Raw genomic sequence first — 15,626 nt, 5'->3', positions numbered from 1 at the left:
TCTTAATTGGTTAATTAAACTTTGCATGCAGGAAAGTGGGGATATTGCTGGGTGTCTTACTTCATTTCACTGGTGGCATCGTGCAGCGGGGGTCATAAGGGGTCTGTCTTCATCATGATATTAATTATTTATGCTTTTTCATTTTACAGTGTATGTCTGTGAGTTCTTATGTGGCTGCAGGTTGTCTGCCTCACACAGACGAGTGCCTGTACATATACAGTACGGTAATATTCAGAGATCAATCAGGATACTCCATTATCTTTATTTCAGGGATACCGTACTCAAATATGCCCACGAGGATTCTCTACAAGGGCTTCTCCAATAGGCTCTATGCACAGCAGCCATATTGGACAAAAATTGGGCCCCTTCCTTACTTCCTTCACAGGTGTTACCAATGATTCTAATGAAGGCTCTGTTCCATTTAGTGTAGCACAGTGGTTCTCAAACGTTTACATTTCAAGGACCCCCATAACTCTGAGAGTGTACAAATGGAACCAAATGGACCCGGGAGGGTCCATTTGGTTTCATTTGTACACTCTCAGAGTTGCACCCTCTCAAGGAACCATGAGGGTCCCTGGACCACACTTTGAGACCCACTAGTGTTTCTAGTGAGCCAACATGCACAATATCAGCACCCTGACTCTGTTTGACCAGAATGGAACAGAGCCTTCATTAGTATCATTGGAACACCTGTGAAGGAAGTAAGAAGAGGCCCAATTTCTCTCCAAAATGGCTGCTGTGCATAGAGCCTATTGTAATATTTGGATTGTTCTGTTGTGTAGCCCTATTTACAAAGATATATTTGCAATTGCAACTTTTTGACCACCTCAAACAGGCCCCTAATTTGGCTCATCATTATTGGAAAAAGAAGTTCTCAAGCTATTCAAATAGCCAAAATAGCTGATCTGCAAGCTTAGCTCACAATGTGTCACATGACATGATTGCAACGCATTGTGAGATTGTAGATCCTGAAGTATGTAGGGCTTAAAGGAGTAGTTCACCCAAGAAATTACTTATTTTCAATCAATTGCACACCCCATGAAGCCTTGAATCCATGGATTTATTTTTGTTTTTGTGGCATTCTTAAGCCAATAATTTGATTCCCGTCTCCTACCGGCTAATATATCTGGTAGGAGACACAAAGTAGATTATTTGTGTCTCCTACCGGATACACACGCGGTCATCAAATTATTGGCTTAGGAAAGCCACAAAAACAAAAATAAATCCATGAATTCAAGGCTTCATAGGGTGTGCAATTGATAGAAAATAAGTCATTTTTTGGGTGAACTCCTCCTTTAAGTGGTGGGATATGAGCTTGTATCCTGATATCATGAGCTTTGTATCCTGGTTCCTGAATATGCCGTACATGTAAACGCGCTCCTGTAAATACATACACGTTGGGCTGTTGTTGTCACTTTCCGTTGGATTTTATTGTTCACTTCTGTACCCTCCCTCCAACAGAACATACACATAAAAACATTGGCTGATGATGTGGTAAGGTGCTTGTTTTCATTTATGAGTGTATCTTTGTTTGCAGTTTCCATTATCCTCATCTCGTTTTCATCTCACCTCTCAACGCATCCCGTTTGTTTGTTCATCGTGGCTGCATGGAACTTTGAACTGAAATATCTGAATGGATCCAAAGAACCAGAGCGTTAATTGAGAATGCCAAGAGACACAAATGTCATACATTATCATCAAAGGCCTTGATGTGACTATATCCTAGTATGGATGACATTAATCTCTCAGCAATAATATTTCATGGGATGTTAACTATTTGAAAAGTCACTTGAATCACACACGTATTTTGTCACTATTTATTTAGTTTTTAAGTCATTCAGTGCCAGACTTATTTCTGGCTGTGTTGTCCCAATGCCAGAGCCAAACATTCATTGTAAAAAAAAAAGTGCTCAGGAGCCCAAGATACAGCCTTTTTCAGTAAGAAGTTAAACAAAGAGCGAATGGAGCAGCACATTTTCAAATCATGATATCTTGGGTTCAGAACATTTTCCCCCCCCCAAAAATAATATTTTTTAAATATTTTTTTATGAGGTCTTAGACGTCACGTGGCGCTCAGGGCTTAACAATGGCGATAAAAACGGACGTTTTAGACGTCATGTGGCATTGAATGAGTTAAGGAACTCCTGACACACCAAGACCTATGTTTAAATTCCACTGTGCCCTTAAGTTTAGCCTACATAACACTATACTAAAACCAGTTGACTGAAACAAAAACTCGTTGAGTAAAAGTGAAGAACAGTTTGATCAAAAAGATGTATGGCTGATATAAGATAGGAGATATATCACACACGGTCTCCTGCATCTCAATAAAGCGAAGCAGCTAGCAGCACAAAAAAAGCCAGATCATTACGATTCAAAGATGAAGATCCATTTTTTATTTGTTATTTTAGTACAGTTTAACTCCCTTTTTTTTCCGTACGTAGTTCATCATGTATTGAATATCTAGCATCCGCTCCAGCCCTAATTGGCTCATAGATCATTTTACTGTAAGCAATTTCGGTAAGCACTCAAGGAGAGTTGTTAAAGCCTGGGGCGGAATTTATGTTCTTACATTCTCATTTACCTTGTTTTACAATCCAACCCCAACTTCCGCACCTGCGGTATATACAGAGTCACACGCGTGGTTCTTCTCCCTATAGAGGCCATAGACACACAGCACATAAACTACAGTACGTAACCTGTGTGATAGTAAGCTGTAACCAGCGTTGCCAGATTCTGTGAGAGAAACAAGCAACCAGGTCTAGGAAAACCAGCCCAAGAGAAGCGAATATGGGCCACATGAGCACTTTAACAGATACATCAGCTATTTGAAAATAGCAGATCTACAAGCTTACAACGCGTCGCGATGCGACGCGTTGTAAGCTTCTAGATCGGCTATTTTCAATTAAATTCTTGCGGGGAAAATATAATAAGCAGATCTGGCAACCTTGGCTGTAACATGTACATTGTACAGTGACTACAGATCGAGCTCCGTTAGCCTAAATATCAGCTGGCTTTGGGTCCATCCGTCAATATTTCAGTAAACGGATGCCATTTTTCATATCATCTTATTATAACATTTTACAGTATGTATGTCGATCCTTTCAGCATGTACCCCCCCTCCCCTCCCCCCCAACACACATTAACCATTTAAACTAGACCTTTTTTTCTCGACTAATTGACCCTTTAAGACCGGGAACGCATCTGTCATTTTTAGATTTCTTTGGCTATTCAAAAATAGCAGATAAGCAAGCTCCATAGCGCGTTACCGAGTGCCGTGCTATGAACTTGTAGATCTGCTATGTATTTTAAAATTGTGTTTTTTTTTTGCACATTTTTGAATATATACATTTTTTTAAAGCGAACATTTTTAACTAAATTCTTTGCTTCAGGGGGTCCCTGGAACAACATATTTTGAGATGGGGGGTCTGCGGCCAAATAGACCTACATATAATTTTGGGGGTCCTTCGCATGACATGAATTTAGAAGTAATTTGTAGAATCCCCAGAAGCAATATATTATATTCAAAGATTTGCACATTATTTGCACGATTTTCCAAAAATAGCAGATCTACAAGCTCAACATGCTGGTATATGTGCTATTTTTGAATAGCGAAAATCTAAAAAAAATGACACAGGTGCGTTCCGGTCTTAACGTGTTAAGGTAACTAACGGTGGCTGTTGCATGGCGTTCCTTTCACTAGTTCTTCTTCTGACCCAGTAACAGGTGTTTTGCTGGCTCTATCTAATCTCTCCTCCGTCCGTGTAGAATATAGTATGATGTAGAGTTTCTGTACGATTGCAGAGATGAGTACAAGCCAGCAGTCTCAACCGTAGCTCACTGAAGGTATGGCAGAGAGCTACGTTGTTGCTGTACACTTATTTATAATAAGTGTGCTCATATTAATTTGACAAATTAGATTCATTTTGTGAACAAGCAGAACCGCACATTCCACGGTAAGTGAAATCTTAAAGACAATTGTTGTACTTCTTCCTCACTGTCACATTTAGCTATTTCGTGCTATAGGAGGACTAAGGTGTTTTGAGATAAACAACATTTAGGCCTACTAATTACAGAACGATCCAGACGAAGCAGCAATGCTTACAGGCACCTGACAGAAACCCTTTCTCTCCCACTCTTAACAGGTTGAATAAGTGTTGACACTGTGAAAGTAGTACTTTTAATCGGCAGTGAGTGACACAGACAACCATTTTTAATGGTGCACGGCACCCCCTCTCTCTCTCTCTCTCTCTCTCTCTCTCTCCCCTTTACCTTCCTTTCAGCGTGACCGCATCACCAGCTTCAGGAAGACGGGGAAGAAGGAGAAGGAGAAGCCTCTCATTCAGCACCCGACGGACCCGCTGTCCCCCCTGGCTCCTGAGCTGCCCGTGCCTCAGCCCCTGTTTGACGAACGCTCCATGAACCTCTCGGAGAAGGAGATCATTGACCTCTTTGAGAAGATGATGGTGAGACCTAGAATTTTAAACCACTTTTAACCAATGGGTGTCCTCCCCCGGGGGGGTCTGTATACTCTCTTGGTTTGGAAATAGCTGATCTACAAGCTCACAATGTGTCACACAGCGTGATGCGTTGTGAGCTTGTAGATGGGGCTGTTTTCGCCAAATGTTCACCTGTTATTATGATACGCCCCAGAATAGTGACACTAGGGTTCATGTTAGTGTTGATTTTGACGGCACATTTTGATATAGTTTTAGTCATAGTCTTTTGAATACAATTTCATTTAGTTTTAGTCATCTGAAATGTTTCAGTTTCAGTCTAGTTTTAGTTGAAGATTTCAGTCAACTAAATCTACAGTTGATTTAGTCGACTAACATGTATTTTGGCGGTGCCTTGATGGCGTCGTAATGACAGATTTTACACTTTGTTGCATGCTGAAAATAGCCGATCTACAAGCTCACAACGTGTCGCAGCGCCACGCGTTGTGAGCTTGTAGATTTGCTATTTTCAAAGCCCAACACCCGAGCACAACCAAGCATAAAATGACTTGTCTTTTAGTTCTACTGGATCTCTTCTCCACTAGTCCCTCACTAACATTTTAGTCTAGGGTTTTTATTTGTTGACGAAATTATCAGTATGTTTAGTCTTAGTTCTAGTCCAGGCTTAGATTTGATCTCGTTTTTATTTCGTTTTCGTCAGTGAATAAATAGTTTTTTTTTTCATCATAGTTTTAGTCTTAAATCAACACTGTGGTTAAATCTCTAGATTTAACCACAGAACCTACTATGAAGAACCTACTACGTTGAATGTGTGAACGGCATGACTCGACATGAATATTGCCTGGTATTGCATTGCCCAAGTGCCCTTGAGCAATGCACCGAGCCCTTACAGTAACTGCCCAAGGGGTGCTGCAGCACTATAAGAGGCTCTGTGCTCAGATAACCACATATAAAATGTATAGGGAACGTGGAGGGTATGGTGCATATATCAAAGAGGGATATGCACACAGATGGAGTTTAGTTGCCTAATATAAACACTCCCTCTCTCCCAGCATAGCATCCTTTCATAAACAAAACGTTATAGCGTTATAGAGCGCGGGGTCGTGCTTCGGTTGACAGTACTGTATATCCACGTGACAGACCTGTGTGTGTGGGTGGATGTGAGATCAGTAGCTGTCACATATTTACAGTCAGCCACCGTCAGTTGTTTCCGGAGCACTTTGAACTATTCACCCCAAAGGCCCCATATTACACACACGCAGCACTTTATAAAAAAAAGAGAGAGAAAGAAAGAAGAGTTAATATGTCACGGCGGATTGTTGTTCAAAGCCCTTCAGGTATACAGTTTGTCAGTATTGTTTGGGTAATAGTCGCTGCTTTTCTCTCTCAAAAAGGAAGACAACACACTTGCCTTCTTCCTCATCAGTATGCTCTGTGTGCTCTGTCTAGCCACCTGTACGGCTCTTTACTCGGTGCGGTGCGCAGCGGTGTTGATTTTGTCGACTAAAACCGTGACGGAAAATGCTGGTCGACTACTTTTTTTCACTGACGAAAACTAAATAAAAACAATATAAAAACTAAGCTACGGTGACTAAAACTATGACTAAATATATTGACAATTTCGTCAACAAATAAAAACTAGACTAAAATGTTTGCATTGCATGTTGTTGGATTTTATGCTTGGTTGCGCTCGGGTGCTGCGCTCTGAAAATAGCAGATCTACAAGCTCACAACGCGTCGCAGCGCGACGCGTTGTGAGCTTGTAGATCGGCTATTTTCAGCATGCAGGCACGTGTAAAAGCAGGCCATCGACGACGCCATCAAGGCACCGCCAAAATACATCTTAGTCGACTAAATCGACTGTAGATTTAGTCGACCATAATCTTATGATATAGTCGACTAAAACTAGACTAAAACTAAAACATTTCAGATGACTCAAATATGAGTCTATAAGAAACTAAATGGAATTTTATTCAAAAGACTATGACTAAATCTAAATAAAAATGTGCTGTCAAAATCGACACTGGTGCACAGTCTCAGCTCTCGGATCACTCGGCTGCTTAGCATAGTGAGCACAAGGATCACGCACACAGACAATATATAGCAAGTCGTGCTGTTACAACTTCGTAACACCTGTAATTGTGGTTGGCATGACTTAACACATTGAGTGCCAGGTTTTTTTTAAAAAAGTGTACGTTGAGTGCCTGGATTTTTAACCATTTTGGACCTTTTTCAAGTAGTCACAAAATATTTTCAGTCCTCACGGTGATCCCCTCATTACACACATAGAGGTCTCGTACAATCCGGGGAAATACATTAAAACATTCGGTAATCCGTTCCATAGTTGCAGCCAGTTGAAAATAGTCAAAAATACATAGTGAAAAAGAAAAGTACACAGGAGCAGAGATACAGGCTTTTGAAGTCATAAGTTAACCAGGAAGTGGATTGGAGTCTAAATCTTCGAAAAATGATATCTCCTGGTGCTGTGAAGGAAAAAAAAAATCTTTCCATATTTTTTCCCAAAAAAGGTCATAACCGTTTTTGGCACACCTCGTTTGGATTATGAAAAACGGTCCGGACTGTTTTTGGCACTCAATGTGTTAAACACTCAGATCTACTATCTTGTCCGACGAATAGTGAAAATAGCCAATCTACAAGATCAAAACGCATTGCATCGCAGCATGTTATGAGCTGGTATAAAAATTAAGTGTGAAAATTTAGGAAAATTGTCTGAATATGAGAGAATACAGTATTTATGACATTCAAATCAAATCCTGCACTGTAGTCTCTCAGTCTCAATTATTTAGAATAAATTGATTTGTTTTTGGATCTTCCTACAACCTACAATACTTAGTGAGGTACATGGCCTCTCAGACATAAGTTTTTCTGATCAACCTTTAATTAAAAAAAGTTTTTACAAAACAGACAGAATAAATATTGGTGACCCAAAGAAACAAACAGATATCAAATCAAATACAATACTGGACCCAAAACAAAACAAAAAGGGAGATATCTGAATTAATGTTAGCCTCCTTGGCACCATGGATATGGAGTTTTTGTTGTTTTGATGCTACAAAAAGGAGTGGTTAAGGATCTAACAACCTACTAGCCACGTCTTCCTTGCATTTTCAAATTTCAGCTGTGCGCCACTAGCCCGATAAACCAATCCCGGTGCCGTGACTTCACATTCTCTAAAAGTGGAAGAGCCAATCGGCGTCCGCGCTCAGGGCACCGCGATTTGACAGACGTTGATTGGCTCTTCCACTTTTTTGGTTTCTGCAAAACACCCACCCAGCGCTTGGGGGGCCGCCAGACTCGGTCTGCAGAAGACGCATTATGATGATGTGAATTCACACTCCACTGGGATGGTTTACCAGGCTTTAGTACGCCACACTGATCTGTGATCTTTATCACATAATGACACAGTCAGTGCCGTGCTCCTCTGACCCTTGTTTGATTTTCTTTTTTCTTAAAGGGGCTTTATTAGTATTGCATGGATCTTTGGCTGCTCTCTCTAGAATCAATGCCATTTGCAATGTGTGACCTAATTTCTTTCAATGAAGCCTTTTCAAATAACTCCCACTCACGCTGAGAGAGGCTCACCAGTGCCCTCTTGTGGGGTTTTACACATGACCTCTCCCTGGCTTCCTCCTTGGTGGGGTTAGCTTAATCTGAGATCAGCGAGATAGAGAGAAAGTGTTGGCTTCATCTCAGGACCATGAACAGTGTTCTTTTCAGTCTTTCACATTATAGACGGGCTCTACAGAGGCATATTCCTGGAATAGCGCTGTTTACATTCAGATGTTAACCGATTCAGACCGGGGACGCATCTCTTGTCATTGTAAGATTTCTTTGGGCTATTCAAAAATAGCCGATCTACAAGCTCGTAGCGCGGCACCGAGTGCCACGCGGCTACGAGCTTGCAGATCTGCTATTTTCGACTAGATATCATAAGATTATAGTCGACTAAATCTACGGTTGATTTAGTCGACTAAAATGTTTTGTGGCGGTGCCTTGATGGCGTCGTAATGGCTGATTTTACACTTGGTTGCATGCTCACAACGCGTCGCGCTGCGACGCGTTGTGAGCTTGTAGATCGGCTATTTTCATAGCGCGACACCCCGAGCGCAACCAAACATAAAACTTGTCTTTTAATTCTATCCTCACTACCATTTTAGTTTTTATTTGTTGATGAAATTCAAATTGTCAATACATTTAGTCTTAGTTTCAGTCATCATAGCATAGTTTTAATTTTAGTTTTAATTTAGTTTTCGCCAGTGAAAAAAGGTAGTCGACAAACATTATCAAATCAAATACAATACTGCACCCATAACAAAACAAAACAAAAAAGGAGCAATAGAAACTAGCCCGGTAAACCATCCCCCGGTGGTGTGACTTCACATTCTCTAAAAGTGGAAGTAAAAAAAGGTTTATCATGTTGCTATAATAGCAGTGGATCTCAAACTTTTTTTCATGTCACACAAAATGTTGTTCCAGGACCCCCCCCCCCCCCCCCCAGAAGCAAAGATTTGAGTTAAAAATGTTCGCTTCAAAAGTCTATATACATTCAAAGATTTGCAAAAAAAAATCATGATGTAAAAAAAGGAAAATAGCAGATCTACAAGCTCATAGCGCGGCACTCGGTGCCGCGCTATGAGCTTGTAGATCTGCTATTTTTCAATAGCCAAAGCATGAAATAATGGTTAAAGTGGTTACGCAGATGTGTGTTTCCCGGCTTTAATGGGTTAAGCCTCCATCTTCCAGGAAAAATCCACATTTGTGTTCCCCAAGTCGTATAGCCGTTGATCTGTGTGTGAGGTCAAAGCTCTGCCACACTTACATTTTCTACTCCATTGAAATTGTCTCTTGCCCTCATCATGTACAGCTGGGATTGAAATGTGACAAAAAGCTTTCAGCCCGTCTCTTTGAACTGGGGGAGCGGAATTACCCTGACTTCATTGCATAGATTGTGTGTGTCTGTTTTTGTGTGTGTGTGTGTGGTTGTATTACTATACTTGTGAGGGCAAAATGTCCCCTCGATAGAAATGGTTGTTTGAACACATTGAGTGCCATAAACGGTCCGGACCGTTTTTGAGAAGCCATGCGTCATGTGCCATAAACGGTCAGGACCATTTTTGGCCCATTTCTTTTTAATACGTGGGGCCCACGTGGGGCGCTCTAACGAAACATTGGGATCATCCAAGGAGTCTCTGAGAAGGAGAGGGCGGATGTGGATCCATGTCAAAAATCCTTCCGGTCAGCCTCTCCAATGTTAACTCCTTGACTAAAAGCTTAATATCTCCATTTATTTTTAACGTGGTGGAAGTGAGCCGTTTTCGATCGGCGATCACTCTGCAATGGAGGATCGCGTTAGAAATATTATTGTTCCAGACGTTAGTCGGGACCCTCCGCCGTCTCGCATGCACACTTTGTTTACATGCACGTCTGCGTCGGGGCTTCTACAGCACGAAACATATCAACGTGGAAGTGGATGGAAGATATGCTGGCACTGAACGTACCCTATTTTAATAAACCTCTGGCACACAATGTGTTAAAATGATTTAGAGTTATGCTTAACAAAACCTGAAAAGATTTTGAAGGGTTGGGGTTATGTTTATGTTTATTAAAGGATCCCCATTAGAGTCACATGAATGAGCCTCTATCTAGTCTTCCTAGGGTCCCAAACAAAGCAAATAAAATAAAAATGTACAGAAAATACATACAAATAATAGTAAAATAAAACAAAATAAATAAATAATGAAAATAAAAATGAATACAAAAAGACAAATTAACGTTTTAAAATCAAATCCAACAATCCAGTCAAATATAAATTAGGTTAGGCATTTAGATGTTAGGTTTAGGGGTTAGGGTTAGACCTTGTGCCTTATTTGTAGTTGGTTGCGCGCCGGTGTTGCACACCGAATATTAGCTGATCTATAAGCCCGCTGCAACGCGTCCCAGCTCGATGCGTCGTTGTGACCTTGTAGTTCGGAACAATTTGGTGCCACGACACTGGCGCTGTTGGACTTAACCCATTAAGACCTGAGGCCGATAATACGAATGTCTTCTAAATCCCAACAATATTCTGAAAAAATGTTTCTATGCCAGTGGTTCTCAAACTTTTTCATGTCAAGGAACCCCAAAATGATATGTATTTGACCGCCGAGCCCCATCTCAAAGTATGTTGTTCCAGGGACCCCCCCAGAAGCAAAGATTTGATTTACAAATGTTCGCTTTAAAACAATATACATTCAAAGATTTGCACACATTTTCGTAATTTATCAAAAATAGCAGATATACAAGCTCGTAGCGCGGCAGCTTGTATATCTGCTATTTTTGAATAGCCCAAAGTGTAAAATAATGCTTTTTTAGCTCAATTGCATTTATAACATTTTCGTCCTAAAATGTGTATATCCTCACAAGTATAGTAATACAAGAGTGTGTGTGTGTGTGTTGTACACCAGTGCTCGTGGTGGGTTTCATCAGTGTTTTCTTGCCTGGGTGCGGGTGGGTGCTCATCCCTGTCACTCTGCTCACCTCTCAATTACAATGTTTGAGCTCACAGAGGCGTGACATTAAAACCCAGACTTCAATTTGCTCAGTGACAGAGTGACGGGCGACCGACGACATGTTAGCTGCTCTGACACTTGAGGGGGGGCCCTGACTGACACCGCGCACTGGGTGGAATGTGTAATTACAGAAAAACATGAATGGATTACTTACTGTACTTATGTACTTTTGAAGCCACCACCACCACCACCATAGATTGTAATCTTTATTTTCTTGTATGGAAGGGGTCAGTGTTGTTGACCACTTAACCCATTGAGACCGGGAACGCGTCTGTGTGTCATTTTTAGATTTCCCTGGCTATATACAGATATACAAGCTCATCTACGAGCTTGTAGATCTGCTATTTTAGAAAAATCGTGAAAATATGTGCAAATCTTTGAATATATATGGTTTTAAAGCGAACATTTTTAACTCATATCTTTGCTTCTGGGGGTCCCTGGAACTAAATATTTTGAGATGGGGTCGGCGGCCAAATACATATAATTTTTGGGGTCCTTGATATGAAAATGTGCACCACTGATAAAGAAAACTGTTGGGACTTAGAGGACATTTGTAGAATCGGCTTCAGGTCTTAATGGGTTAAGCCTGAGATATTTTGTTGTATGCCAAATAGTGACATAGTGACAAAAATAGGGATGCCAGGCTGAAAGTAATTACGGTAATTGATATCTATTCTACAGTAGGTGTTGTTTGACTGAGATAGCAGACAACACATAATACTACCTCAGTAAATAAGTGCATCTGTTGCACTGCCGTTGTTTCAGGCGCTTAATAGCGATTCTCTTTTTTTCTCTGAAAAGTAGGTCATATTTGATGTTACGTAGTAGTGTACGGCAGTCATCATGTCCTTTATTTAACCACGTAAAAGTCTCAAATTCTCTCATTGAGATTAAAATCAGTTTTTTTAGAGTTACCTTGCCAAGAGAGCAGTTATCTCACTTTTTTCTCCGTCTCTCCCTTTTCCTTGTATCACATACTTGCATGCATGCATGCACACACGCACACATCTTTTTGCTGTCGGGCAGACATCTTGTGTATTCATATTTAATATTTCAATATTTATGTTTTTTCATAACTCGTAATGCTCTATTTAATACTCCGTCAAGTAACAAAAATAGCTGATCAAGAACTGCTATTTTTGCTCCTTTTTCAAATGTTTTGAAAATGTTCGCCTATAATGACAAGCCCAAAATAGGGATGTCAGTCTGAAAGTGGTTAAGTCTGCCGTGTACTACTTGAAAGCAATGCTGCACTTTATACACGATTCACTTTAGTTTACAAATATATATTGCCCCTCTAAAACGCTGCTAATTTCTTAGTGCAATACCACACGAGCCAAGTGGAACTTGTTCTAGTCTTTTTAGTTTTTATATGTTTGTGGGGACTGCAGATGTTAAATTAGCATCTTTGCTAAATCCGGTCTATTTACGTTACATTGACATGTACTGTTGTTTATTAATATGCGGTGTCCCATCTAAATAAACAAATAAAGTAAGAGTAAAAGTCTGCGGGTTTTATAACCAATTAAAAGTATTAACAAGAGCTTGTGACTAAATACATTTGACCAATTAGAACGCCGGTTCTTATCTGAAAAGTTACGTTTTTGGACATGAAATGTCTCCGCCCGACGGCGACAATATTGTTTCTTTTATTGATTATCATGGTGCTACATAACATGATACAACCTTACATCTCCAGCTTTTGCTCCAAATGAAGGGACGGCCCGTGGAGTGTAAACCGAGCCACCCGCTGTGCAGTAATGACTAGGGAAAAGTGAAAAAAAAATGTTCCGCTTTGAGGAAATAGTCCACACATACGAGGCTCAAAGGCCTACTAGCCAGATAGCCTACTGATAGGTCATCAAAAGGTTCCCGGGGAAAAACACAGGGCGCAGCACTCACTCAGTGGTGGCTGAAACATAATGAACTCTTTTGCTAGTGTTTTTGAAGCCAATATACAGTGGGTGAGGGGCCGATGTTAAACCATTAAGGCCGGAGGTTCCGATTCTACAATAAATAACTCGGTCCAAATAAATAAAAGACACTTTTTCGCTCCGCGAAACTGATGTGGAAGCTTGCATTGACTTTATAAGGTTTTTAAAAAAAAACGTATTATTCGCATGAAAAAATCGCCCCCGGTGTGTAAGGACCGGAAAGCGTATGTTAATATATCAGTGGTTCTCAAACTTTTTCATATCAAGGACCCCAAAATATATGTATTTGGCCGCGGACCCCCATCTCAAAATGTTGTTCCAGGGACCCCCAGAAGCAAAGATTTGAGTTACAAATGTTCACTTTAAAGATATATATGTATATTCAAAGATTTGCACAAATTTTCTTGATTTTTCAAAAATAGCAGATCTACAAGCTCATAACGCGGCACTCGGTGCCGCGCTATGAGCTTGTAGATCTGATATTTTTGAATAGCCAAAGTGTAAAATAAATGTTTTTTTAGTTCAAATCAAAAAATGACACAGATGCGCTCCAGGTCTTAATAGGTTAAACCGCAGTCGAGTTGAAAAATATCAACCACTTAAACCTATATGCTTACATAAAAGAACTAGAGTGGTAACTGGAAATCCCCGTCCTCTCACTTCTGTAGGAATTGCTCGCCCAGCGCATACTCCCTCCTTTTTCCCCCTTTCTTTCGTGTTTGGGGGACGATAACGTCGCGGGGCTCCTCCGCGTTGTTTCGCGTCTTATAGTTATGTCTGGCATGCGCAATAGTGTCACCTCCGTGCGCATGCTCGTGCGCAAGACTGTGAGTTTGTGCGCCCATTGGTCGAAAAACGTTTTTCCGCTCGTTCATGCGTAGGGCCCCCCAGCTGCACTTCCAGAGTTGGCCACCAGGAGACTCAAGCGTGGCACTTTTCCCTCTCAATTCTCGTTTAACCCATTAAGACCTGGGACGCATCTGTGTCATTTTTAGATTTGAGCTAAAAAGCATTATTTTACACTTTGGCTATTCAAAAATAGCAGATCTACAAGCTCGTAGCGCGGCACTCGGTGCTCGTAAAAATGTGTGCAAATCTTTCAATATATATTTTTTCCAGCCGAACATTTGTAACTCATTTTTTTTGCTTCTGGGGGGTCCCTGGAACAAAATATTTTGAGATGGGGTTCCGTGGCCAAATACATATCATTTTGGGGGTCCTTGACATGAATACGTTTGAGAACCACTGATATAGCAACATGTTTTTTTTTCCAAAAGACTGTTAACTGACATTCTGTAGAATCGGCCTCAGGTCTTAATGGGATTTGTACAGGTGGAAGCATGTCCGGGAAGACTAAAAAGCCTAATTTATGCTCCCGTTGTATGATGGTCAACGCGTTGTTGAAAAGAACGCATTTTACAAGCCATCGACCTTAGGGATGCTAGGGTTCATGTGGTTAAGAGAATTGTACACTTTCAGCGCACCTTGGATTGTTTGTCCAGCCTGTGCGTGGGATGTACTGTAATCTCTCAAGAACAGATTCTGCTCTGCGTTGGAATCTGTCGGGGAGGTTCGTCATAACGTGTACGCAATGGGCGTGCCTTCAGATCAGGAAGCAGGCCGCGCTTTACCCAATCAAATGTAGTGGGCGGGATTCACGTGTCCGTCGATCCTTCCCTACTAGAAACGAACCGGAAGTAATTTAACAATAGCGTCCTCGGAGCAGACAAAACCACGGAAAGATATTCACATTTTAACTTTCTTCTTTCATCATAGACACAAGTGGGCTTATAACCAAAAACGATCCATGTTCTCTGGGAGAAGTGGTGTTAGTGTTCCGTGTAGAAATATTGTTAGTGGGATTGAAAACATAGTCGCACCATCCGGAAGTGATGCACTGAAGGCAGACCAAAACCCCGGTTTCCTTGCGCACGAGTGTTACATTTTATTCCGCCCAGAGCCAACTGAGATACAACAGAGATACAACAGAGATACAACAGAACAAACAGCAGAGGTCGCTGTTTTTCATTTTCAGTTGGGTCTGGGTTCCCAGATTGGGGTTCATGTGGTTAACCCATTGATACCTGGAACGCATCTGTGTCACTTTAGATGTCTTTGGCTATTCAAAAATAGCAGATATGCAAGCTCATAGCGCGGCACCGAGTGCCGCGCTATGAGCTTGTATATCTGCTATTTTTGAAAAATCATGAAAATTATTATTTATTTATTTTTTCAGATTTTTTTTTTAGGATTTAGATTTTTTTAGACGCGGCCTCAGGTCTTAATGGTACACTTTCAGCACACCTTGGATTGTGTGTCCAGCCTGTGTGTGGTGATGTACTGTGGGAGCGTGCACGCACCATGCATGTTCCCTCCTTGGACTCTCCAAGATGTGCACAGCTGAGAGCTGACGCCACCTGCATCAGAATGCATGACAGTAAACCACTCTGATGAAATCTCCAGGTCGTCTCATCTTGGTCGAGGAGACGGACTCGAGTGTGGCGATGGACTGTTAACCCATTAAAAACCGGGAACGCATCTGTGTGTCATTTTTAGATTTCTTTTGGGTTATTCAAAAACAGCAGATATACAAGCTCATAGCGCGACACCGAGTGCCGCGATACGAACTTGTATATCTGCTATTTTTGGAAAATCGTGCAAATGTT

At 41.1% G+C, this 15,626-nt stretch overlaps 1 protein-coding gene across 1 annotated transcript in view; it reads left to right on the top strand.

The window, feature by feature from the left end:
* diaph2 (diaphanous-related formin 2) overlaps positions 1-15,626 on the top strand; it is an 824,520-nt gene that overhangs the window by 24,036 nt on the left and 784,858 nt on the right. Inside the window, exons 2-3 of the mRNA XM_084041781.1 lie at positions 1,462-1,494; positions 4,284-4,466. Coding sequence (XP_083897907.1) covers positions 1,462-1,494; positions 4,284-4,466 — 216 coding nt within the window. The remainder of the gene's footprint in view (positions 1-1,461; positions 1,495-4,283; positions 4,467-15,626) is intronic.

Source organism: Gymnoscopelus microlampas (genome assembly GCF_963454915.1).
Source record: "Gymnoscopelus microlampas genome assembly, chromosome: 18".
Classification (NCBI taxonomy): domain Eukaryota; kingdom Metazoa; phylum Chordata; class Actinopteri; order Myctophiformes; family Myctophidae; genus Gymnoscopelus; species Gymnoscopelus microlampas.
This window is presented reverse-complemented; position numbering and strand designations above follow the sequence as displayed.